General features: G+C 36.2%; 1 protein-coding gene across 1 annotated transcript; it reads right to left on the bottom strand.

Annotated features, from left to right (window-relative positions):
• Nucleotides 1-9951: 9951 nt before the first annotated feature.
• On the bottom strand, nt 9952-10845 carry LOC120005085 (calmodulin-like protein 3). Its single transcript, XM_038854537.1, has one exon. The coding sequence runs from the start codon at nt 10779-10781 to the stop codon at nt 10176-10178; it is 606 nt and encodes a 201-aa protein (XP_038710465.1). The 5' UTR covers nt 10782-10845; the 3' UTR covers nt 9952-10175.
• Nucleotides 10846-25751: the final 14906 nt, after the last annotated feature.

Raw genomic sequence — 25751 nt, 5'->3', positions numbered from 1 at the left:
ACATTAGTGATGTCTATCCACCCATATAGTGTCATGGTAACCAATGGTATGACATCTATGCATCATGGAGAGAGACTCATCCACTACATTAGATACTTAGTATCATGGTAGCTAATTCAATGCTACTACCAACTACATTAGATCCTTAGATGGCTCTGACGATCGTCTCTTACACCTAGAGGCTACTGGTTCTTTAATAATGGGACCATGATTAGTTTGGTTTCGAACCTTGAAGAAAGAGAGGAAAAAAATAGAAGGCATACTTTACCTATCCACTACTCTCCCTTCCGGTAATGGAAATCGAAGACCTGTGATATCCAGTGTTTGCCCTGGTTCAACCTATGTTGATTGGGGTCTTGATCCATTGCAACTACTATTTACATTTTGATGCAGCCCAAGAACCAGCAACCAAACCCACTGAGCCTCAACTTTGAGGCATACTTATCTAAGCTCATCTCCTGGTTATATTGGCTCGCGTGTTTGGTTTTTAGGGTACTTTTGGATTCTAGAGAATTTCTATGCTTTTTTTGTTTTAGATTTCCTTCGAGAGTGAATCTCTGTAGTTTCTTGAGAGTACTTGCTATAGTATCCTGGTTATACTGGAGTGCTTGTGTTTATGGTTCTCTTGTGGTTTTGCTTATGTATATAGATATCCGTCTTGTTGGTTCCACAATAGTTTTGTTGTGAATTCTGTCTTATACTTGCATCAATTTTGGTATCAGAGCGCGTGCATGTGATCATCATGAGCATCACACGTAGTAGTCGATATTATGGTGTCGACTCCTATTTGAAGCAACTATTGGATATTGTGGTTCGTCATCTAGATCTAATGTCAGACAAGATGGATGCTATGTGGGAGCATAATTTTCCAGCGGTTCAACATGAGACTGACCTTGGTCCCTTTCCTCTGGTGGCAACTAATGTGTCTGACAGTGAACATAGCGCCCATGACCATGGCAGCAGAGTTGATGACCTTGCCAATCTAAAGGACTTAGATGAGGCAAACCCGATGGATACTCCCCTACCCCCCAAGCCAACTAAACACAAAGTCCCCCACCACTAAATAGCCCACCACCACAAAATCAACCACCCCAACTGCCACTACCAGTTCCAGGCCCAAACAACCTCCATCAATACTACAGACCTCACAACCCCCCAAATGTCCGACCTTTACCACGACCACCAGTGATCCATACTTTCCCTCGTGCTCCCACCCCACGGGTTCCCCCTTTTCCGGATCCACCTCCCCCTCGCCAGTACCCACCTATCCAACGCCCATATCCTTCCTACCCTCAACCCTTACCAATCTCCTATGGGGACACGCATGATATTGGTTACCCTACCCGTTACTATGTCGAATCGAATGGATATCAACGAGGCTATGATCATCAGACAGATATTTCTAGGTGAGTCAAACTGGAAGTGCCCCATTTTATGGGTAACATGGAGGCCAATGAGTTCACGGATTGGCTCACGACCTTGGAGGAGTACTTATAGTGGTACAATATGTCGGCTTATGCAAAAGTATACCTAGTTAAAGCAAAACTAATGGGGGTTGCCAAGGGATGGTAGTTGAACATGGAAGAGCAATTGTACTGCCTTCACCAACCAACAGTCACGGATTGAGAAGTAATGAAGGCAATGTTGACAAAGAAGTACCTTTTCTAGAATTATTGGGCCTTAAATTCTGGGCACTCATCAATTTGTGCCAGGATAAATTTTAGATTGATTCCTACCAATTCCACGATCTGAGTGTCCGTAGTAGCATTATCGTAGACGAGGAACAGAGCCTCACCCGTTTCATTAATGGTATGAATGAAGAAATTAAACGACACATGTTATCTATGCAACTGTCCATCACTACCCTTGAAAAAGCACACCAGATTGCAAAGGAAATCAAAACCCAACTCAAGCTCCTCACTCTTTTAAAGAGAGGACCACTTATCTGTGAACCTTGCATGAAAAATCTTAAAGTTCCTGCACAACCAACTCAGTGACGACCTTCAAAAGGCCAATCGATGGGTTAGGCCTGCAGTGTTACTAATGCAATGGCAGGGGGCACTATGACGCCCTATGTCCCACCAAAAATCAAAAGGTGACCATTGTTTGTGAAAGGGACTTGTTGCAATTTTCTTTGAAACAGCAGGGCATAAGTTTCCCACCTAGCACTCTACAGAGTTAGCCACAATTCCTTATCATGGCCCAATTTGACACAACGTAGATAATGTCAGCAAAGTTACCTGACCAGTTGTCACCTATGTGCTCTTTACGGCACGCAATTGACCTTGTGTTGGGATCCAGTTTACCAGATCTACCAGCATACAGAATAAGCCCAAAAGAGTATGATGAAATGAGAAGTCAAGTGGGAGATCTTCTGAACAAGGGATTTATCCGGGAAAGTATTAATCTTTGAGCAATGTCTGCCCTCCTTACTACACGGTATTGGTACACGTGTGTAGATAGTCGCGCGATCAATAAACTTACTATCAAGTATCGGTTCCCTATTCCCCGACTTGATGACCTTATTGATTAACTTTGTGGTGCCAATGGCTTTTCAAAAATCGATCTTAAGAGTAGGTATCACCAAGTGCGGACATGCCCTGGTGATGAGTGGAATATGGCTTTCAAAATCCACGATGGCTTGTTTGAATGGATGATCATGCCCTTCGGATTATCCAACACCCCGAGTACTTTTATGCGGCTTATGACACATACTTTTTGGGCCCATATAGGGAAGTTTTTTGTGATTTATTTTGACGACATGTTGATATTTAGCACCATTGTTATTGACCATATTAAACACCTTCGAGTTGTGTTTCAAATTTCACAGGTGGAAGAGCTCTACGTCAATCCGCAAAAGTGCCTATTCCTTCAGTCGCGTGTTATATTATTGGCTTTTTCATCTCGGAGCTTGGGGTAGAGGTGGATCTAGAGAAAATCCATGCTTAACCCCATCCAGTTCCATGACGTTCGGAGTTTCCATGGCCTAGCCACTTTCTATCGATAGTTCATCCATGGGTTCAGCTCCATTCTTGTGTTCATCCACAAGTTTGGTCCATTCTTACCCCTCTAATGGAATGCTTGAAGGGCGAGACCTTTCAATGGACTGCCGAGGCTGGAACAACTTTTGTTGACATCAAGGATCGTATGATGAATGTGCCACTTCTTCGTATGCCTAATTTTAATCAAGTGTTTGAGGTTGCTTGTAATGCTTCGCATGTGAGCATTGGCGCTATTCTCAGTCAAGGCGGGCATCCAATGGCTTTCTTTAGTGAGAAGCTTAATGATTGTCGCAAGAGGTATGCAACATATGACGTTGAACACTATGCGCTTGTACAAACTATAAAGCACTGGAAGCATTAATTGGTCTACCGCGAGTTCGTTCTATTCACGGACCATGACTCCCTCAAGCACCTCCATTCTCAATGAAAACTTAATACCCGCCGTGCCCGATAGTTGGACTTCCTTTAGCAGTTTAATTTTGTGATCAAGCATAAGTTGAGCAAGGATAACTGCATCGCGGACGCGCTCAGTAGGTGTGCTTATATCCATGTGACTTTCAGTGCTACTGTGACAGGTTTTAAGCAATTCCCTGCACAATATGACTCTAATGTGGATTTCACTATTGTCTAGGCTATTCTTAAAGCGGGTGGCACTATCCCAAAGGGGGAACTTTGTAATACCAACAACCAAGCCCATTGAGCCTCAACTTTGAGGCCTACTTATCTAAGCCCATCTCTTGGTTATATTGGCTCGCGTGTTTGGTGTTTAGGGTACTTTTGGATTCTAGAGAATTTCTATGATTTGTTTGTTTTAGATTTCCTTCAAGAGTGAATCTCTGTAGTTTCTTGGGAGTGATTCCCATATATAGTATCCTGGTTGTACTGGAGTGCTTGTGTTTATGGTTCTCTTGTGGTGTTACTTGTATATATAGATATCCGTCTAGCTGGTTCCACAATAGTCTTGTTGTGAGTTCCGCCTTATACTTGCATCAGATTTGTAGGTTTAGGGTAGATGTGAGAGAGAAGGAGAAGAAAAGGGTTTTATGAGTTTTTATCAGTTTATTCAAAATTATACTTTGCCTCTTGAAGTCTCACTAAATCCTCCTTTTCTCTACTGTATTTTTGCGTCCTTTAATTTTTTATCCCTAGCTTTGATTTCAATTACGCCCTTGTATTATTTGCATAATATTATTTAAGTGAAAAATTTAGGCTTTTACAGCATACTGCAAACCTAAACCCAAAACAGACTAAAATAAAAATCAAACCTAGTTCTTCCTCAAAATATAACCTACATCTTCCTTGAAATCAAAAATCAATAGATAATAGCTTGATGGATTGATAATAGCTGGCCGGAGAAACATACATTACAAGAGAGAGTGTATTTGTGTGTGAGAGGGCGTAAGATTGAACGAACTTGTCTAGATTCGTCATGATTTCGACAACGGGTTCATTTGTCCTTTCTAGCACTACACATTTTGGTTTTGATCTCAAGCTTGATGCTTTCCGGTGTTCACATCTTCTTCTTTGCGTTTAGTTTGGTAGTTTTTAGTGTGAATTGAGTGAAAGTGAACTTTCATGCCCTAAATTTCATCGTTTTTATTTTTTATTTGAGAATTTGGTTGTCGGTTTGTATGTTTACTTATCATGATTTTATTAGTCAAAGAAATGTATCATCCACGTCAACAAGTATAAAATAATCATAAAATCATGTTAGATACTTAACGGCACGTCTTTGCCATGTCATCGTCGTTTTATTGGAAATCTAGTATAAGGGTTTACGAAGACCTATAATCAAAAGTAGAGGGACTTGTTTAACTTGCAATTTTGTATATGGGCTTGTTTGAATTTTTTACGAAACTATAGGAGTTTTTTTTATAGAGAGTATCTGTAAATTTCTTTTAACTTACTTTTGGAAGCTCATGAATAATTTTGGAATTAACACTACCTATCAATTTATTTATCCACTATAAAAGAGGCCAAATATATATTTTGATTAGTGAACACTGAACAGTTGTTTCTAAAACAAAAATTGAACGATCAACAAAAAAATGAAAACAAGAAAACTACTATTACCTATAGCAGTTAAAAACACACCACATTCGCTTCAGTAAGTAAGGTAAGTAGTATAAGAATTTACATCTTTATGCTTAAACAGTGAATCCAGCTATGTATGTAACCCTTGTTGAAGGTAACTACGAGTTCCCTTCAATAAGAGCACTTGCAATGGTGTAAGTTTTGCTAAGCCAACAAAAATCAACATTGGGTTTCACCTCTATTACACAAAAAGTCAAGCCAAACACGTCTCCCAATACAACTACATTAGCAAAACATAAATTCCTTCCCATCCAACATGGAGGCCAACAATACCCCATTGTCCACAACAAAATTACGCCAGAACACCATCTCCCAATATAGCCATATCAACAAAACGCGTCTCCTAATACAGCCACATCAGCAAAACACAAAATCCCATACAGTTTTGTTGGCCCAGCAAAACTTGTAACATTGCAAGTGCTCTAACTAGGGCGACTAGGCCTAGTCATTAAACGCATGGTCGCCCGATCAATTAACGCGACTACTAGGCCTATCATTCCGGAACTCATCATAGTATAAAGTGCCCAATGCGAAGTCCTCAATCCACACAAGCCATCCTTTGGACCTTATAACATCATTCATGTAAGGCTGCAATATATATAAAAATCCATGAATACAACTTCCATGGTATGGCCAGTTATGTTTCTTTTGAGTTGGCGAAAGGTAAGAGGTCCGCATTGCCAATGAAGTTGCAAAACTAAAAGGAACCTAGTGGGCTCATTTGGGTCTTTGCATCCATGGGTCGTGATGGTGTTCTTTTGGCAAATATTTGGCAGTTGTGGAAGATAACAGTGACATTGTCACAAATGAATTCAATTGTCCCTAAAAGAGCAAAATGAAACAATCTTCCCACATTAATTACAATGCATCAATTTATTTTTATTTTTGTTCTCATTTTATTTCATCTATATATTCAATCTCTAGATAAAAAAAGAAAATGATTTTCAGTGTTAAACTTATTCATCCGAATTTGTCAAAATCCCTATTTATAACAGTTCTAGCACTCCATCAGAACCCATCAAAGGTGTTATTTTGTGTTCTCTGGATAAAGCAAACTTTTTCAATTCGTCTATGCATATCAAAGAGAAAATAATTGTGCCAACAGTAGTTCTACATGGTGATGACTAGATCAGGAATTATTTCACCCAAACTTGTATCCAAAAGCCTTCTACCTTGTACTTTCATAGCCTTGAAAGATTTAGCATTGAAAATAATAAAACAGGAATTAGTCAAATCCTAGGTAGTATCCATATCGATTATGGAGCGCTTCTTACTACATTACATTAACCAAGCCTTTACAATGATTTAGAAGTTATCGTCAAAGAAGCTATTGGTGTAGGCCTAATATCATTTCTTCATATAAATTAAAATTATGCTATGATTCAAGCTCCATTAAAAATGTTCTTATTCCTGTAATGATTGTTTATTTTGATGGTGCATAACTTCAGTTACTACCTAGAAACACATTTATGATATATGAAGATTTTAAATGTATGATGATAATCCCATATGATCACCTTTCAATTTTTGGAAGTTTGGCCCAAGTGAATTTTCAAATAGAGTTTGACCTCAAGGAAAATAAAGTTTTATTTGCTCCAACAGATTACACTACGTTTGGGTTGAGAGAGTGGTTGGGTATATATGTAGGCTATCCCGCCCATGTGTATTTTTAAAAATATAAAAGAAAAAAAAAATCGATGACACCAGATGTTTTATTTGATGACACTCACTGTTTTCAATAGGGGCAGAGGGAAGGGGACTGCAGTGGGTTGTAGCTTAGTGCAATTTTTTTTTTCAAATATACTTAACATAAATATTTTTAATACACTTAATATTATTTACTTATCCTAATATAGACCCAACACTCTACGTATACATTGAAATTTGGGTACAAATCTACCTCTTTTGATGATTGGAACTTAAATAATTACATCGAAACTAAGATCGTTATCTACCCATTAAGCCCTTAGTAGATAGAGTCTGCTTTATGATCTTGAGGTGTTAAGTTGTTTTAGATCAACCATGATACAAGGTGGAGATATGTCAATGGTGGCTCAAGTTGTTCTCTGTAATCTTACACATGTAGGAGTTCTCACGCGCTATGTTTATTGTCATGGTGGAGCGCTTACGCACTAATGGAGTTACAAGTTATGGCGCATGAGCACTAATCAAGAGTATTGGCCTGTAGTGTTCGTGCATCCTATGGTGTTTGGCTGAGAGAGATTTGCTATACATGTTTGCTTTGAGGATTTTCATGATAAGCTGCACAACCAAGTGTTAAGGTGCACTAGATAATGCTTTGAGGATTTCCTTTAATGTTTGATTTTTACGTTCCGCAATGCCATTTTGTTGAGACATGTATGGTGTGATAGTTTGATGAATGATTCCATATTCGGCACAAAAGTTTTCAAATGATGACACATATTCACGACATGTATCACTTCTTAGCATTTTTATCTTTTTGCTAAGTTGATTCTCAACCTCGATTTTGTGTTGTATAAACCCTTTTCAAAACTTTATCTTTACTTCTTTACAAATACACATAACAATATCTAGTGCAATCATCAATAAAAATAAAAAACAAATTACCACCTCGAGTTTGTACATACTTTAAATCACAAATATTTGTGTGTATTAACTCTAGTGGTTCACCGCTTCTTTCAATTGAGTGAAAGGGTACTTTTACTGATTTAGCTTCTACACATGTTTCACATTTTTTATTTATGTCAAAGCTAAATTTAGGAACTAAACTCATATTAATTAATCTACGCATTGTACCATAATTAACATCTCATAATATACTACACATCACAAGACTCAATCAAATAAGAAGAAGTAGAAGCATTATTATTAATAGAATGATCTATGGTCATTACATTCATCTAAAAGAGGTTATTGGCCCAGTACCTTTCCCCACATAATCTCACTTTTAGTAAGTACAAATTTGTCGGACTCAAATGCCAACTTGAAGCGTCTCTAACTCAACAAAGACCCCGAAACCAAATTCTTACGAATGTCAGACACATATGCACATGAATGAGAGTAAATTCCTTTCCCGAAGTCATTTTCAACACCACCTTTCTAATTTCTTCAACTTTAAAAGTTGCATAATTTCTCATGTATAGTTTTCAGTTTTCACCATCCATTCCCATAGGTGTATAAGATGAAAACATCCACTTGTTGGCACACACATAGCAAGTGGCTAATGTATCCACCCATAATTCTTTGGAATTGTGAACTAAGTTAACTTGAGACATCACTGTAGCAAGACTGATGTCAACAAATTATTTCTCCACTTCGACTAATATTGGCTTGTGACATCTTCTTATCGGTCTGTTTGCCTTTACACGAAAAACAATTTTGGGCACGATGTCCCTTTGTCACACTTGTAACACTTGCCTCTAAACTTTTTGAAGTTTTCACTTTTAGATCCTTCACCATTGTACTTCCTTTTCTTCTTTTCAGAATCATTAGGTTGCTCCACAATGTTAGCTTTCGCTTCATTGTACCTTGATTCTTTTTTAGAAAGAATTACGATTATCTCTCTCTATCCTCAAACGTACAACCGAATCTTCAAGTTTATCTCCTTGTGTTTATGTTTAAGATAGTTCTTCAAATATTTCCAAGTTGGAGGCAACTTTTTAATGATTTTAACAACTTGGAGTAAATTAATAAGAATCATATTTTCAGCACGAATTTCATGGATAATAACTTGAAGTTCTTGTACTTGATTGATTACCTTCTTGGTATCAATCATCTTATTAATGATTGGTACTCAGACTTTTTACACTCCCCCGCACTTGTGGGCTGGGTTATGCCAGACCCAACAAGTGTAGTAGAGGTCATGTCCAACAGGAACGAATTGCTTCGATACCATGTTGTAAATCCACACCCCTATACACCAACAATATTGTTCGCTTTGGGTTGTCCGGTTCCCATGGATACATCGGGTCCGCACGGCTTTGTTTCTCCTTAGGCCCAAGTAGGTGGGCTAGGCCCAACCCACTCAAGCCTAGGAAAAGGCTTTGTTGGTGGTAAGAGGTGGGCTTAACCTTATAAACAAGGCATGAGTGCCCACATCTTTAGATGTGAGACTTTTTACACACTTAAAGTTATAACCCATAACCTCTTTAGTTATGGAAAGTCAGCACACATCTTACAAAATCTGGTTAGATGTGTGCGACTTTCCATAACTACAGAGGAATCTGGTAAAGAGGAAGATGGTATCACATACAATATAGCAACAAAAACTTTTGTTTTCTCTTCTATATGTCTAGTGTCTCTCAAATGTATATGAAAACAAGTATGTATAGGGTTGTTGACAAATCAACACGTCTATTGTTCACAATGTATTGAACAAAAGACATGTTTGTTGGAAAAAACTCTGTCAAAAGGTGTGTTTGTTGACAAAGTTGCTCAAGAGACTTACTGTCTTGGTAATAAAGCAATTTCAAACATATGTTGTCGCTCAAGTGACTACTGGAGTCGCATAAGCGACCATCAACTTGAAATGTTTATGTTTTTGTTCAAGCAATTCCAAAAGTCACTTACGCAACTTTCACTCTGACAGCACCATTTTTTTTCCCATGTCCAAGCATCACACTTTGAAGCTACTTTCCAATCACATTTATCATGTATTTGATTTAGTAAATGCTTGACTTTATTGTCAACATGGAAATCTTTAGATTTAAGTTCATACACATGATTTTAATGTATTAAAACTCCCAAATAATCATGCTCAAATACATGAATTCCAACAATATTCTTCTTCTTCTTTCTTTTTGTTTTTTTTTAATCTTTTGTAATCTCTATGTATAGGAATTAGTGAATTAGTACAAATATGTCGACTTTGAAGTTGCAAATTTGGGACATGATAATCCATAAACAAGACATTGCCTTTAGAAAAGTTCTTACACAAGAATGGCTCTCGCTCTGCTAGGATTCATCTCTAGCAATAAATCATAAACAAAACCAAAATGTTCAGAAAAAAACAATCTTAAAAGATGTCAAAAAGTACATAAACTCAAAAAAACAAGTCAAAAAAATTCTAGACTTATGTACAAAACCCTTGAGACTTTCTCAAGACATAGCACTGAAATCACCTGCTTTCATCATTTGCTTGAACTCCTTATAGTTAACCATTCCATCTCCATCCACATCAACTTTCATTATCATCTTCTTGCAATTCTCTACACACTTCCCTTGCTTAAGCCCAAGAGATCCCAACACAGACCTCAATTCATCAACTGTAATAAACCCATCTCCATTTTGATCAAACACATTGAATGCCTCCATCATGTCCTCTTCGTGATCCCTCTCATCCATGATTGACTGGTACAACACCCCAAACTCCTCAATATCCACACACCCATCTCCATTAACATCGATCTTTTCGATCATCTGGGCTAGCTCCTTGTCCGGGATAAAGATGCCCATGTTCTCCAATGATTCATTTAGTTCCTTCTTCGTTATACGCCCATCGCCGTTGCGATCGAACATTTGAAACACCCTCTTCAACTCTGTCATCTCCATTCTTTTCTGGGCTGGCAACAATTGCGGACTGTTGATTTGTTGTGGGTACCAAGAAGTGGGTAAGAAGACTCTGAACTTCTTGGGAACAAGAGTGAGGAGGAAGGAATTAATAAGGTTATAGAGAAGAAAAATCCTCAGTAGAATGCTTGGCATTTGAGAGAGAAAAGAGTGCGCGGAAGGTGTTTGTTAATTTGGCTGACAGAAGTTCAGAGCCAAATTGGCTTTGTTTATATACACGAACTTGGCATTGGATCCATGAAGAGTTGGAGACTCTTCAAAGCTGGCTTGTGGGGCCTTTGTCCCTTAACTTTTAATGATTAACAACAATGTCAAATACGCGTTGTGTCGTTTGGTATTTGGTGTGACTTTTGTGTAACACAGAAGCATAATAATGTGTATTTGGTGTTGGATCTTCATCATTTCCCTTCATTACCATCACTTTTCTACATAAAGTTCAAAAAAAAAAAAATGGACCGTTGATAACGGATCTGAAGACAAGAGAGACGTTGGAGACTGTAAAGCGCCAAGGAACATGGCCGGTTGAGAGTGACCACTTGAACGGCTATCAACGCGTGAATGGTGGGGTGGTGCCACGTGGTGACAAGTTGGGTTACCAATAATTACTACCATGATGATAATTAGTGTCAAATTTTGTTATGTGTCCAAGAGAGACTAATAAATAAACTAAGGGAAATGTTATCAGGTGTTCTTAAGATATTAGATAAATGATATAAAAGTGTTTTGCAGTTTGAAAAAGCTATATTAAAATATGTATTTTAAATTTAAAAGATTAGATGATAGAGTGTTAATCAAACATGTCATATTATGATAAATTTTAAACCATCACCTTTAAGACACTCGTTAACAAACTCATAAACAAATTATTCAAATTTTGAAGCTAAATTGGAATATCTATGTTTTCTATGATTCACAACTCATTTGCATAATTGAAAATTCATTATTTAATTGCGGGATATAGGCTTAGGCTTATATAAAAAGTTTAGAATATTTAATTAATATTGGAAAATATTCAAGAGTGATTGAGTTGGCTTGATGAATCTTACAATTACAAACAGTAGGATTCAACTTTTACCCTAAAAAAAATAACGAAAGTCCCAAACAAGTGTTGTTCCAAACCCTGTATATATAGGTGCAACATGTGTCAGCACTAATTGAGGGAGAAAAAAGAAACAATTATATGATTATATATGGTTAGAGGGGATACACTCACTGACAATGGTTGCCAGTTGGCTTTACAAAGTAAACAAGATTGATTTTGGGTAATCAAGTTGTCCAGCTATATTACACTCACTATAGCATATCCACTTTTAACCTAGTGATGATCAAACTTCAAGGTCGTAAGTGCTGTAGCTCACTCGTATGACTTTACTACCAAGTTTTTTTGTCCAGCTACTAAAAAACGTCTTCTCCAAACCCTGATTTACACCAATTGCTCGACGACTCGACGTTCTAACTTGTACAAACAAGGACTGCGATCAATTGAATTGGGTGGGATTAAGTCAACTTTTGGTAACTGAAAGATACTCAAAGTTTCACTTTGATCACCTAAAGATCAAACGTTCCGAGTTGCTTACTCAAAGATTTTTTTTTCATATAATTTGGCCACTCGGGCCGATTTGGTGAATTCTGAGCAATCAAGGGTCCTATATGACACGTTGACCGTTAATAAACCGTTTAATTTTGCTTATGTGGCTTGACGACGTCAATGAGAGTTTAACGTTGGTGATATGGAAAACTTTAATAAAAAACTTGAATAAAAATTTTAAAAACCAACTGTGATGTGTGAAAAACAAAAACATAATTACAAATTAGAAAAACACAAATCAAAAAAGCCCCAATTTATTCCTAACCCTAGAAAGAAGTCAAAGAACAAATAAGGCGACATTATCTTAGTTCTCTGTCAGCCGCCTCCATCATCGGAAATCTCAGCCCTCCATCATCGGAAATCTCAGCCCTTTGAATGGCCAAATTGTATTAAAAAAAAATCTTTGAGTAACCAACTTGTAACGTTTGATTTTTGGATGACGAAAGTAAAACTTTAAATATATTTCAGTGATCAAAGGTTAACTTAACTCGAATTGGGTGGGTGCGTGAGCTTGAGGGCTGAGACACCAACTGCTACCTCTATATAATAATATATATCCTGCAGTCCCATTAATTTATTAGTTTTCTTTATGTTTGCTTCCTTTCTCAAAAGGTTAATTTTAACGCGCTTGTACAGCTAAAACGTCTTGTTCTTTCACATTATTAAATAATTAATTAGTATTGTGATTGATGAATTATCGACTATAATTGGTAGACAAATCACTCATGATGAAGATACGGATCTACTAAGACAAAAAGTACCCTTAATAGTGACAAATCAACCAAAAATATGGTCATATTAAACCCTTCTTATATATATATATATATATACAGTAAATCATGATTAGTACTCCGTCCCATATGCACTAGGCAATCACGAGACCTTTGAACCTCACCTCTGAGTCCAAAGAAATCAGCAGATCATAAGAGTCAAACCCATAATCTTCTGTCTTCGATAAATTTCTGAGTTTCAAGTAGTGAAGCCCATATATACAATATTAGAAGAGATGGACTATAAATGTTTCTCAGGCTTTTTAAGTGCCAAGACTGGAATCTTGACAGGAGAAAAAGGGTTCACTTGTATGGTTGAGTTGACTTAGCCTGGTGGACATGATACATGTTGTGAGTATTAAATTGGAATTCTGGTAGATATATAAATAAGGGCCAATGTCATCTTGTTTGCAACTTATGTTGTGCATATGCTTCTGCCTTAATATCTTTGCATACATATCAATAATACCAAGCATTTAATTAATGGGTTGACTATGCTCCACACAAAAGAGACAACTCTGGTTAGTGTAACCCACTCAAGCCATATATTTAGGACCCATATCTGTCTCCATTAGCTCATGAGGTGGCCTTAATTTCTCTCTCATATCTATTTTTCTTTTGAATATATATATATATATATATATATATATATATATATATATAGGAATTCTCTTATGATGTTCGAAAATGAGGTCCTAATTTTTAAAATTCATTTTGAGGGTTCAAATTTTTTTTTTAAAATTTGAAAAAAATATATTTATATTTTGATCGGTCTTACATACCCAACGATATATATTTTATTCTAAACAAAAATCAAATACAATATGAAATATATATGAAATGTCTTTTGTTTTATATCCAACGATCCAGAATTATCGTGCACTTTTCATGTTGAATTTGATTTTTGTTTCGAACAAAAGATATATCGTTGGATTCATAAGACCGATCAAAATACAAATATATTTTTTCAAGTTTTTACAAAAATATTTTGAACCCTAAAAGTTAATACCTCATTTTAAGATTTCACTTTAAAATCTCATAGGAGAATATCTATATCTATATCTATATATATATAGCCTCTTAAAAATTTCAGACGCCATTTTTTAGTAGTGCATAATGGTGCAAATTTTCTACCCAGAGCCAATAATACCCAAGTGAATTTGGATGGGACTTGCTTAATATGGTATCAAATAGAGAGTACTTTTTCTTAATTCAAAAAATACAATTTATGTTACACCGCCGCCCTCAACTGCTTGTAAGGGCAATGGCAGCACCCTCAACACTTGTTTTTGCTCTTTCAAGGATATATATATCTATTATTTTATATGATACCTTCTTCTCTTCCTGAGAAGATGTTTTAGAGTGTGTTTGAATTGAGAGATTTGAGGGAAGGGGAACTATTTTTCCCTCTCCCATGTTTGGATAGATAAAAAAAAAGGCAAGAAAATTTGTTTAATTTTCTAATTTATCCTTATTTTTATGTTAAAATATTATGTACAAGGGTAAAATAGATATTTAACTTACAAATGACTTAATTAGTAATCACTTCCCTCCAAATGACTCCATTTTGGAGAGAGAGAATTTTAACAAAAATTTAATGAAATCTTCCCTTCAAATCCCCTCAAATCCCTCCCTGTAATTTTTAATAAACTATCCAAACAAGGGAATTGGAATGAAACTTTATTTCCCTTCCTTTCTCTTCCTTCCATATCCCTCAATCCAAACACACTCTTAATGGGACTATATGAACTATTGACATGTTATCATAGCAAATCTCGATCCTGTTTGGTTTGGGCTTTTTGAATATCCCAATAGATAGATTAGCCCATTAGTATGAGGGGTGCTTCTATAATACCCCATCTCAAAGTAAAAATAAATAAAATATAGAATAATAAAAATAAAATTAATAAATTGGCTTTAGTTATAAAAAGAATAAAATTGTAGGGTAAAAAGAATTATTGGGAGGATTTAAAGAATATAGGAAATGATTTTTTGGGCAAAAAGTTAGAAGAGAGAAAAAAATAAATAATTGAGTTTTTTTTTTTAAAAAAAAAAAACATAAATGGGTGAGGGTGCATCACAACCCTCACCCGAGTTATTTTAAAAAAAGTAAAGTTAAAGACTTTTCTTTGTTTGCTGCAACCACCCACTTACGGCAGCCATATCTGGCGACTCTCCGACGAAGCTCTGGCCGGCAAGGGTCATTCTTAGATGAACACACACACATGCTTTGATTTTCTACAAGAAAAGAGTTGGATTGAGGTAAAGTTTTGGTTTTTGGGGTTTGAGAGTTAAATGGGTTTTGAGGTTTTTGGCTCAATGAGAGTTTCTTTATTCAATAACTTCAAATTCGGTTCTAATTTTGTTATATTCCTAGGTTCAAGTGAGGTTTTTGAACCACTTCAAGAGAATCTTTTGTTATCTTGATTTGGTGGAATTACCAGGCTTCAAGGTAAGGATTTTTGACTCCAATTGTTTTAATTAAGGTTGTGTTAGAATGAAAAATAATATTGTGATATGATTTTAATTGCTTAACCTTAGAGACTTAAGGTAGAATATAAATTTAGTGGAAATGAGGATATTGTGGAGTATGGAATGTGGGATTTGAATGGGTTGATGAATATGGGAACTAAGTGGAGTTTATTTTATTAAATAGGTTTGTGAATTGGCGTGGAGCATACATTGCTTATTGGTGAGAATTTCGAGTCCACTTCGAGGTATGAATTTCTCACCCTTTTATCTCGAAATATTTTCAAGCCACCGAATTGCTTAAATGGTAATTTTTGATTTCCGTTTCAATTTTCTCCGAGAGGAAACAAGCCTTGAGAGCTTACCATTGTTTCTTTACCTACTTGTCAATGACATATTATGGCTCCGTTTGGTGCACAATTTTGTCAATAGCATATATTGTAGATGATAAATGGTGGTAATAAATGGTGGCATAAATGATTTCTGAAATGCTGGTATGTGTTTGGTGTAAGTTTTGCTAGTAGCATATATAGTGTTGTAATTAGTGTGCACGTTAAGGGGTATTATGCATTTAATAAGCAAAAAAAACTGTAAATACTTTATAAACTGATTATAGCATTAATAAGCAAAAAAATATTTATAATATAATTATATTATTTTTTAATAATCAAATATATCATACATATTTATTAAAACGTAAATTAAGAAAAAAATTTATCCACAAATACATAACTGGTATAATTGTAATTTATGCCAACTTTTAAGGTAAAGTAAGAAGTGGGGTTTGAAGACAATTTATTGTCAAAATACAATATATGGTGCACCAAACGGAGCCTATATGTGATTTATTTTGGTGATTATATAACCTTGAAATGTTTGGTCATAAATCGGGCATTATGTAATCTTCGTGCATCATGATGAATGGATGTTGTATTTATATTTGTTGCGTGAATGACATGAATTGTAGGAATTACATTAGATGCATGGTGTGTCCCGAGGATGGACCCGGGGATCATGTTAGGTGTTGGATGATTTGGGCACGTGCGTGGATGATGGTTAGGAGCCTTGTGATGGTCCTAGGCCAGAGGATTCCCGTAGCTGAATTTGTCACTGCACGCTGGCTAGTATGTGATGCTATGCCAGGCGTGACAGGTTGAGATATCAATGTGGGGCCAGCAGTGAGTGGTTGCGACCACATGTGTGCCAACCTTCTCCCTAGTGGTTTGAGATGGACGGATATGCGATTGCGGTATTGGTTGGATGCTAGAGAGAGAGGTAGTGCGGTGGATTCTCGTCAGCTTATCGCCGCAGGGCGGGAATCTGATCTGTCGGCTTGGGTGTCATTGGTGGAGGATATGGAGGTTCGGTTGGGTTGATCGGGTGCATTAGCTTTGCATTACATATTGTTGCATTCATGATTAGTTATAAATTTCCAGCCGTACTATTATTCATGTGATCTATTATTTATCCCTACTGAGTCTTTTGCTCACCCTATCCATTTTCCCTCTCCACAGGTGAGACAAGATCTAGTGCACAGGTTGTGGATCAGCAGGAGGACGCGTGACGGAGGTGGCTTGGACTTTTGTGTTTATTTGACACGTGTGTGTGGATATATATATATATATGGTGTGATGTTGACATGTTTTAGTTGTTTAAGTACATTGATGTACTATGGTTATGGCTGGATTGATGTATGGTGTTGTTTTGTTGGCCGGGAGTGATGGGCCGTGACTACTGTGTGTTGGATGATGATGATGGGGTATGTGTTTGACGGTGGACCTACGGGTCAATTGATTTTGATGGTATTAGAAGTGTTTTTTCTTTGTGTGTGATCTGTTTACAGGTTGGTTTCCCCAATTTATGGGGAGATGCTACCGAAATTTTTGAAAAAATTTTAGGTTGATTTGAGATGTAACACATGAGATACACGTGGTTGTGTTTGGTGTGTTGGTTGTTGTGTCTTTGTTCTCTTCTTCACGCTCCGCTAATCGGGGGCGTGAAAGCTTCAATCCCGTTTGGATAATTTGGTGTGCCTTTCACATGTCATTGTAGATGGGTCAGCCCGTAAGTGAGAGGATTCTATCCCATTTAATCCACTTGTTGAGTTTTGAATTATCCAACTGAAAAGTGAGAGAAGTGTTAAGATTTATAAAGTCTCACATCTTTGGTAAAGAGAAAACCATGTGATTTATAAACTCAGCACAAAACCATATGGTTCTATAGTAGGAAACAAAATTGCAAACTCATGTTCTGAGCGTTGGGATGATCGTTAAAATTTTTCTAAGATGGATGCTTGTTTGGTTATTTGATAGCTGGTATGATATATTTGTCGTTTGGTGTTAGGCATGTTGTTGTGGTGGCTGGAGTGATTGAAGATGAACTCGACAATTTTGAGATGTGGTTTTTTGCATTGCATTTTTGTTGAGTATTTTGGATTAGGGGTATGGGCAAAAGGAATTAGCATGTGGAAAGGTAATAGAGGTTGTGAAGAGGTCTTTGATAGATGTTTTTGCGGATGGTGGGGTGATGTATTTGTTGAGGCCGTGCTAGGCAGTAGATGGAGGTGCGTTCTGTTTGATGCTGGTGGATTGTGTTGGCTGATGGATTCTAAGGTTGATAGTAGACGCCGTTGTGGTCATGTGCTAACACGGAATGGTGGATTGGATGGAGGTTGGTGTGATAAGTTATTTCCTAAGGACTTGGGAATTGCTTTGAGGAAGCTCTACTTCCATATATACTTTGATGACGAGTCACTTTATATAACACCATTGCAACAACCTCTAAGATTTTAGCTGATGAACTAAAGGCTCTTGCAAAAGTTTATTTGTCCAACTAAAATTTATAGGTTTTTAATCAAAATAAAAGCTAATATCATTTTAGCTCATAAGGTGTTTCATTGCCTTAAGCAGAAGAGAGGGAGGCATGGTCTAATGGCAGTTAAGTTTGACATGGCCAATAATTGGGATTTGAGTGGGGTTTTCTTTTACACATTCTAAAGGGTTGGTGTTCGACTCTTAGAACATTCAATCAATTAGCGAGCGAGTGCGCTTCAACTACTTCCTTTTCTTTCCAAGTTAATGGAGGTCCTCTTGGTTCAGAAATCAAAGAGGTCTCCACCAAGGGATCCTCTATCTACTATCATCTTTATTATGCGATCCGATGTTCTCTCTTATCTTTTGTTCAAATCTCCTAGTGCTTTCTCATCTACTTCAGGCAGATGATGCTATCTTTTTCAGCAAAGCTATATCAGGGTGAAGTAACTACTCTAAAGTAGTATTTTGAAACCTATGGGGCATGGTCTGAGCAAAAGGTTAATTTTTTCAAATTCACAGATATATTGTTATAAGATTTCTTTGATGAAGATGGTGGATTTTGATTGAGACTATGACTTTCCAATATGCATATTTGATTGTAATATCAATAATTATTTGTCTGTAATTATTTCATTTATCGTCTTCCTCTTTAGATATAGAAACTAATCACACATACACTTGTATATATTTCAAGCTTTGTATTAACAGAAAACACGATTCCACACAATCTCGAAAATTGTTCATGGTTACAGAGCTCTTGATGTCTCGAATAACATCCTTTCTCCTCTAGCGTTTTACATCTTTTTTTTTGTTTTTCTCTTATCAACATGGCTGTCATACCCATCATCACCAAAGATTGGGTCGACGACTTCATGGAAGTCCTGTGGTTATCACACTTGCTTCCAATCCAATAGACATATATAACTTTAGTTTTTTCAATGGTAATATGATCTCTTTTAATGATTAATCTCAGATTTCATTCAAGTTTCCTAAAAGAAGAGGGAACTATGCCTCATAGAAGTCACAGATGACCAATATATTACTTGGTTATGGTTTACATGGCTTCGTGGATAGATCCTTGGCATGTCTAGAAAACACTGATTCTAACCACCAATTGTGGCTCAGACAATATCGACTAGTGTTGTTGGGTATTTAGGTCACAATACACAGTATGAATGGACCTATTGTCACTACAACAGTGACGTCTTTCACGATGCTTTTAAAGCGCCATTAATAAAAAAAATCATCGTTAAAGGTATTTCTTGGCTTTTTGTGAAACGCCACACAAGCACCGTTAATATTCATGTTGTTAATGATAACGCGAAGCTTTATGTAAAACGTCATGTGATAGCGATATTTAACGATGCTTTTTAACTATCATAAAAGAAATAGAAAGTGTCGTTATCTAGACAATACAATTGTTCTTCAAATGAGAAGAGCATTGTTTATTTTATCAGTTAAAATGTAAGATATTTTAAGGTAGCTCAAGGTGAAAGCTTCAAGGCAGCTCACCTAATCTTATAAATTATTGTTCCCAATGACACGACTTTGCTAACATCCTAGTTTCACACTCAAAAATCAATTCATCATAACATTACCATATCCATTTCATGAGCACCAAACAACGTCCAATTATCAACTTATACAATCACCAAATATCCAATCAATGAAATATAAAAATATTGGATTTTGAGGACTTTCATACAATTATGTTAAGACACCAAGTCGAAAGACTATCGATAAAAGCTTAGAATACAACACATCACATATTATAAATAAATATTCCAATCAAGGCTTGACTTGGTTGTCAAACTAATTTCATATTCCAAATCTCATAATCATAACATTAGCGTACTCGTTTATAGTTACCCAATCAAAACTATCAATCAATCACATTAGCATACTCGTTTATTGTCACATTGCTCTCATTTCCTACGAAACCAATGGAAAAAACTTGTAAACGCAAACATAAGTTAAAACACACTAAGATACATTAGCTAGATGCTATAACACCCTAATCAAATGACACTGAAACCTCAATTTAGGGTGCAATCAACCAACCGATCTATAATATCTGTTCACATGGTGCATGTCATGTATATATGTGTGATCTCTCTGACAAATGGTAGTACATGAAACCCTGATTCTTAAGTGGTAATTGTATTATTTGGACAAATGTTGTGGGGTGCGTAACACCTTCCTTGCACGTAATAGATCCCCTGAACCTATACAGATCTCTGTAAGAACCCTGAACCATGCCTTGACTATTAGAAGTCCAATTGCATCTCTAAACTTCAATTGATGGTGACATCATAATGTATTCGGATAGGTTGTAGTGAAACATCTGAATGTACTCATGCATTGTGGCCTCGACTTCCCAATCAAAACTATAAATCAATCACATGAAAGAATCAAGAAATTCATAACCAATAAGCTTACCTTGAATAATAAAACATCAGAAGGTGTGGCTTAAGGAGATTCGGGTTCCTCGTAGGTTAGGCCAAATGGCTTTCAATTATGGTGTTGGATCTCAAATGAGCCCAATAGACTGTTGTGACCTAGTGTTGTAATAAATTCTCGCAAGTGCACGATTGACTGAAATAGTATAGATAATACAAGTACGAGGATGAATCTGATAGAGACAAGTATAGTCTAATTATGATACCTAACTTAACTTAATACAAGTTACAGATTATTGTAATTAGCATAAATTACTGCATACTATTCTCCATGATTAATTAGATAGAATAGGACTCCTACAATTATGAGATTGTATATGGCTAGTTATTGTATACCTAAATTAGTGTTATTTATCTCCTAGACTTTAGGAGCAAGTTGTTGTACTCTAGCTATTTAAGTCTAACGATTGAATGAGAAAGATAAAAAAAAAAAGCCTTCTCAATATTATATTCTCAAATTTATCTTAATTTAGGTATACCATAACTAGCCATATACAATCCCATAATTGTAGGAGTCCTACTCTATCTAATCAATCACGGTGAATAGTATGCAATAACTTATGTTAATCACAATAATCTGTAACACATCCCCTCAAGTTAGTACATAGATGTCATTCATGATCAACTTGTTGAGATAACGGTTGAACACTTGAGTTGGAACTGCCTTAGTGAGTACATCAGTAAATTGGTCTCGAGATCGAACGTGAGGGATTTCAATGATCTTTGCTTCAAGTTTCTCCTTGATAAAATGTTTGTCGATTTCAATGTAATTAGTTCGATCATGTTGAACTGAATTGTGTGCCATATGACATGTTGCTTTGTTATCACAACATAATCTCATAGGATGTACATGTGCAAGCCGTAATTCACGCATCATTTTTCTAAGCCACAACATTTCACATATCCCATTCGTCATTTCTCGATATTCGGCCTCTGCACTTAACCGAGCTACTACTGGTTTTTGTTCTTGTAGGATATTCCAAGCCCTAATGGTTTACCATTTTATGGTTATAGTCCCCAACATAATGTTCAAGGATTGGTAATATTCATTTGTATTTTTTTTATCATTCATATTAATGATCTAACTTTTAAGTATTTTCTTCTAATTGTTGTCAATGTTAGGTGCCATCAAATCTAATGGGGAAGCCTCATCTTGGTTATTCTATCAACCAACAAAGCATGCAAAGGATGAATTTTGGAACTTTTCAGTACAAATAATGAGTTCACGAAGATGCAAGCATGGTTTCATGGCCTTTTCTTCTAAGTTGTGTCAAACTATAATGGATTGCCTTTTGTTATTAAGTTGTGTCAAACACTAAAGGATTATGGTGATGTTGGATTAAGCAAAAGACTTGTTCCGGTAAAGATGAAGATTGACAATTGAAATTATGGTGTTGTTATTTTGCATTCATTTGTTTTCTTTTTCTAGAAAGTATTGGAACCTTATGTATATATAAAGTTCTGATTATTGTGTTAAATTTGTCTCTTAAAAACAAGTATATAACCTAGTTGCATACATCACAGAACACATTTATCCTCCAATATCTTGCTTCATTATCTAGAAAGTATATGTAGATTTCACATAGTTTAGCAACAAAATCATAAGTGCTAACAGAATGGAATGAAAGCAAAACTGTCTAAATTACACATTGGAGCCGGACAAACCATATGCCTAGATTTCAGAGTATCAATAAAATCATATACAGTTAGAAACTATATACACAGTTTGTGCCCCAAAAACCAAACAGGTCTAGGGGCGATCCCCAAAAATGTCCTAGATGAACTAATTAAGGACAAGGTTGTGTGAAATCGATCGCTTGCATGGGAAGAGAAAGGGTTCTCTCGATTTACGAGGTTGATATGCTAGAAGAGTGGTCGTTGTCAATGGAATCGCCTGTCGTCATCATCCACAGAATTGTCGTCGTCGTCGCTAGAGAGTAGGGATGGCAGCGGGTAGGGTAGCGGACGGATATTTGATATCCATATACTACCCGCAAAAATTTTGTCCAAATCCGTACCCGCCATTTACCCGCTAATATTTTGTAAAATACCCTTCATATCCGTACCCGCCGGGCACGGGTAATAACCGCCAAACATCCGTACCCGCTAATTTCATTTACGAATGAATATTTAACGGTTAACGGGCGGATAATAACCGCCAAATACCAGTACCCACACCCACTTACCCGGCCAATAGGGTTTCCGGTTTTGAATAAGATCAGTGCATGAGAATACCTCAATACCACCAATTAATTAGGTAGGACTATGATTATCTTAATTGGTATAAGCATTTTAATATTAGTTTGCATGTGAGTAGTTAAAAACTAATTTCAGTTGACTGACAATTAACAAAGAAGATAAATGGTTTTTAAAGAACAAATTTCTTCAAACAAGATTGCTCCTGAACAAAAGTGAACTAGATCAATAGTAATTCCAAAATGGATTCTACCAAATTTTCTACAACCACAATTTACAAATGGATCATTGATCTAGTACAAGATGTTTATCAGCAATTGACAACGTGCAATAGATCAATCCATACAACCTTGTTCTTGTAGACCTCAAATGCATGCGAACCAAAAGGTCCAGAACTGTGTCCAAGCCATCCATTGAACAGGACCTCAGCAAGTCGGCCTCCACAACCGCAAATAGAATATACTAATCCTGAATATGGAGTATGGACAATGGACACCATACAAATCAGCAGAGAAATCAAACGGACAAATGACAATAGACAATTTCAAACAGACATTTGAACTAAAATAGATTTATGATATTTTTCTATTATTTCCCATGAAGAGAAATCAAACAAACAAATTGAAGTAACCAACAATACAAAATTCTTAAGATAAATGTTATTTGCACCTAATTAATTGCCACACTTTTAGGTGCAAATAAAGTTAACCAATTCTTAAACGTACAGGAACAACAAAGAACCCTTTGGCTTTGGGTGGTACAAGCTTGCCTTCCACCCCTAGGGCGGAGATCATGATTCCTATAGTTTCATCAAGGATGAACTTCAAAGATCTCCGCCACAAAGGGGTGGAAAGCTGGAAAGCACCGCCGGCTCCATATTGGCTCAAGGTTAGCAGAGAAATCAAAAAGGAAATTGACTAATAACCAGTAGAGCTACAAAGTGGCAGAATAGGAGAAGTGAAAGAGGAGATCTACAAATTAGAGAACTAGAGAAGTAAACGAGGAGATCTGAAGAGTGGAAGAATCGGATTTAACTATATATGGGAGAGTTAGTCTTGGAAGTTGGAGACTTGGAGATGAGAATATGAGATACAGAGAAAGAGAAATATTAGTAAATGCAAAAATTTAAAAAGAGTTGGGAAGATTAAGTGTCAAACACGTTTCACTGAGAGACGAGTCAGACGACAACTCAATCTTTTGGTTTCGATTTTTGAGGGTAGCTTACTAGCTTTGGACTTGTCGTTTCAACTTTCAATGGTTTTGCTTTTATATTTATTGCCTCCAACAAAAGCTGCAAAACCCTAAGAGATAAGAATAAGTTACCATCTTATCAACAACATATCTATTTAACCAATTACATTTTGCCAAGTCAGGATATGTAATCTTGAAAGCCAATAAAATAATAACAACTCAAAAGGATTACACCCTGTCTATTTATTACAACTGACAACACGAGAACTAGAGTAATTAGCTTTATTGGCCGACTGCTCCTAGTATGATATGAATTAGACAGAACCGAGAGGAACTACCTAGAATCAGACTTCTGCGCCCCTTGCACTCCCAAGGAGAAGGACTTAGGGGTATCATACCAATTATATTTGGCCATCAATAGCCTAATATGATATTAATCCATCTATTTTTTTATTGAACTATTAATCCATCTATTGACTTATTAATCCATTATAAAATATATTACGCTAATACAATTAATCCATTTATAAACAATTATATCATCATATGTTCATATTTGAGTAATCTAATAATCTATCAATAACTAATTGCTTCCTTTAGTAATTAGTATTCTATTATGAAATTATGAATGTATGATAGCATATCAACTTATTGTTTTCTTTAGGGTATTGAACTATTTATCCTATTGGTCCCAAGGGAACCCTAAAAGAGTAACTATTAGTTGCTTTGTTAAGGGTTTAGGGTTTGTGGAACCCTAAACCATTAACAATTAGTTGCTTTGTTTAGGGTATTGATCCTTATGGAGTTTAGGGAACACTAAAAGAGTAACTATTAGTTGCTTTGTTTAGGGTTTAGGGTTTATGAAACCATTAACACCTAGTTGCTTTGTTTAGGGTATTGATCCTTAATTCCTTATGGAGTTTAGGGAACCCTAAAAGAGTAATTATTAGTTGCTTTGTTTAGGGTTTAGGGTTTATGAAACCATTAACAACTAGTTGCTTTGTTTATGGAGTTTAGGGAACCCAAAAGGAGTAACTATTAGTTGCTTTGTTTAGGGTTTAGGGTATATTGAAGAATTGAACCCTAAACCATTAACACGCTAATACTTCGAGTTTATTGACCCTAAACCATTAATAGTTAATTATTTAATGGTTACTCACTATTCACTAACTCGGTCACTATTTGCAAGTAACATAAATTATTAATTATTAATTATTAATCATACATTCATACGCAATCTAATATTCTAGTTACCAAATTAACCCATAATACATTTAGTTCCTTTAGGTATATCTTGAATCTTGTACCAAAACAATTAGTAATTAAATTATTATTCAAAGGTCAAAGCTTGTAAAGTTTAAAAAAAAAACCCATGACTTTTGAAGCCCTCAATCTCCTACGTACAGGCTACAGCCGCTCCTCAATCTTCACTCTTTAGAGTTCAGTCTTCCATCTCTCTGCTTGGCTCCACACGGACCACACCTCCACCAGGACCACCACTCTGCCTTGTCCCAATCTCCACCTCTCTTTGTCGTCCATCTCCGACAGGCTACGCACGTGCTGCAGTGCTGCTAGCTGCTAACAAGGTAACCCATCGATCATTCGATCCTCGAATAGTC

Source organism: Tripterygium wilfordii, chromosome 9 (genome assembly GCF_013401445.1).
Source record: "Tripterygium wilfordii isolate XIE 37 chromosome 9, ASM1340144v1, whole genome shotgun sequence".
Taxonomy (NCBI): Eukaryota; Viridiplantae; Streptophyta; class Magnoliopsida; order Celastrales; family Celastraceae; genus Tripterygium; species Tripterygium wilfordii.
This window is presented reverse-complemented; position numbering and strand designations above follow the sequence as displayed.

What these genes read in the sequence shown, in the direction of transcription:
- LOC120005085 (XM_038854537.1), bottom strand. Translation starts at nt 10,781, where the DNA reads ATGCCAAGCATTCTACTGAGGATTTTTCTTCTCTATAACCTTATTAAT.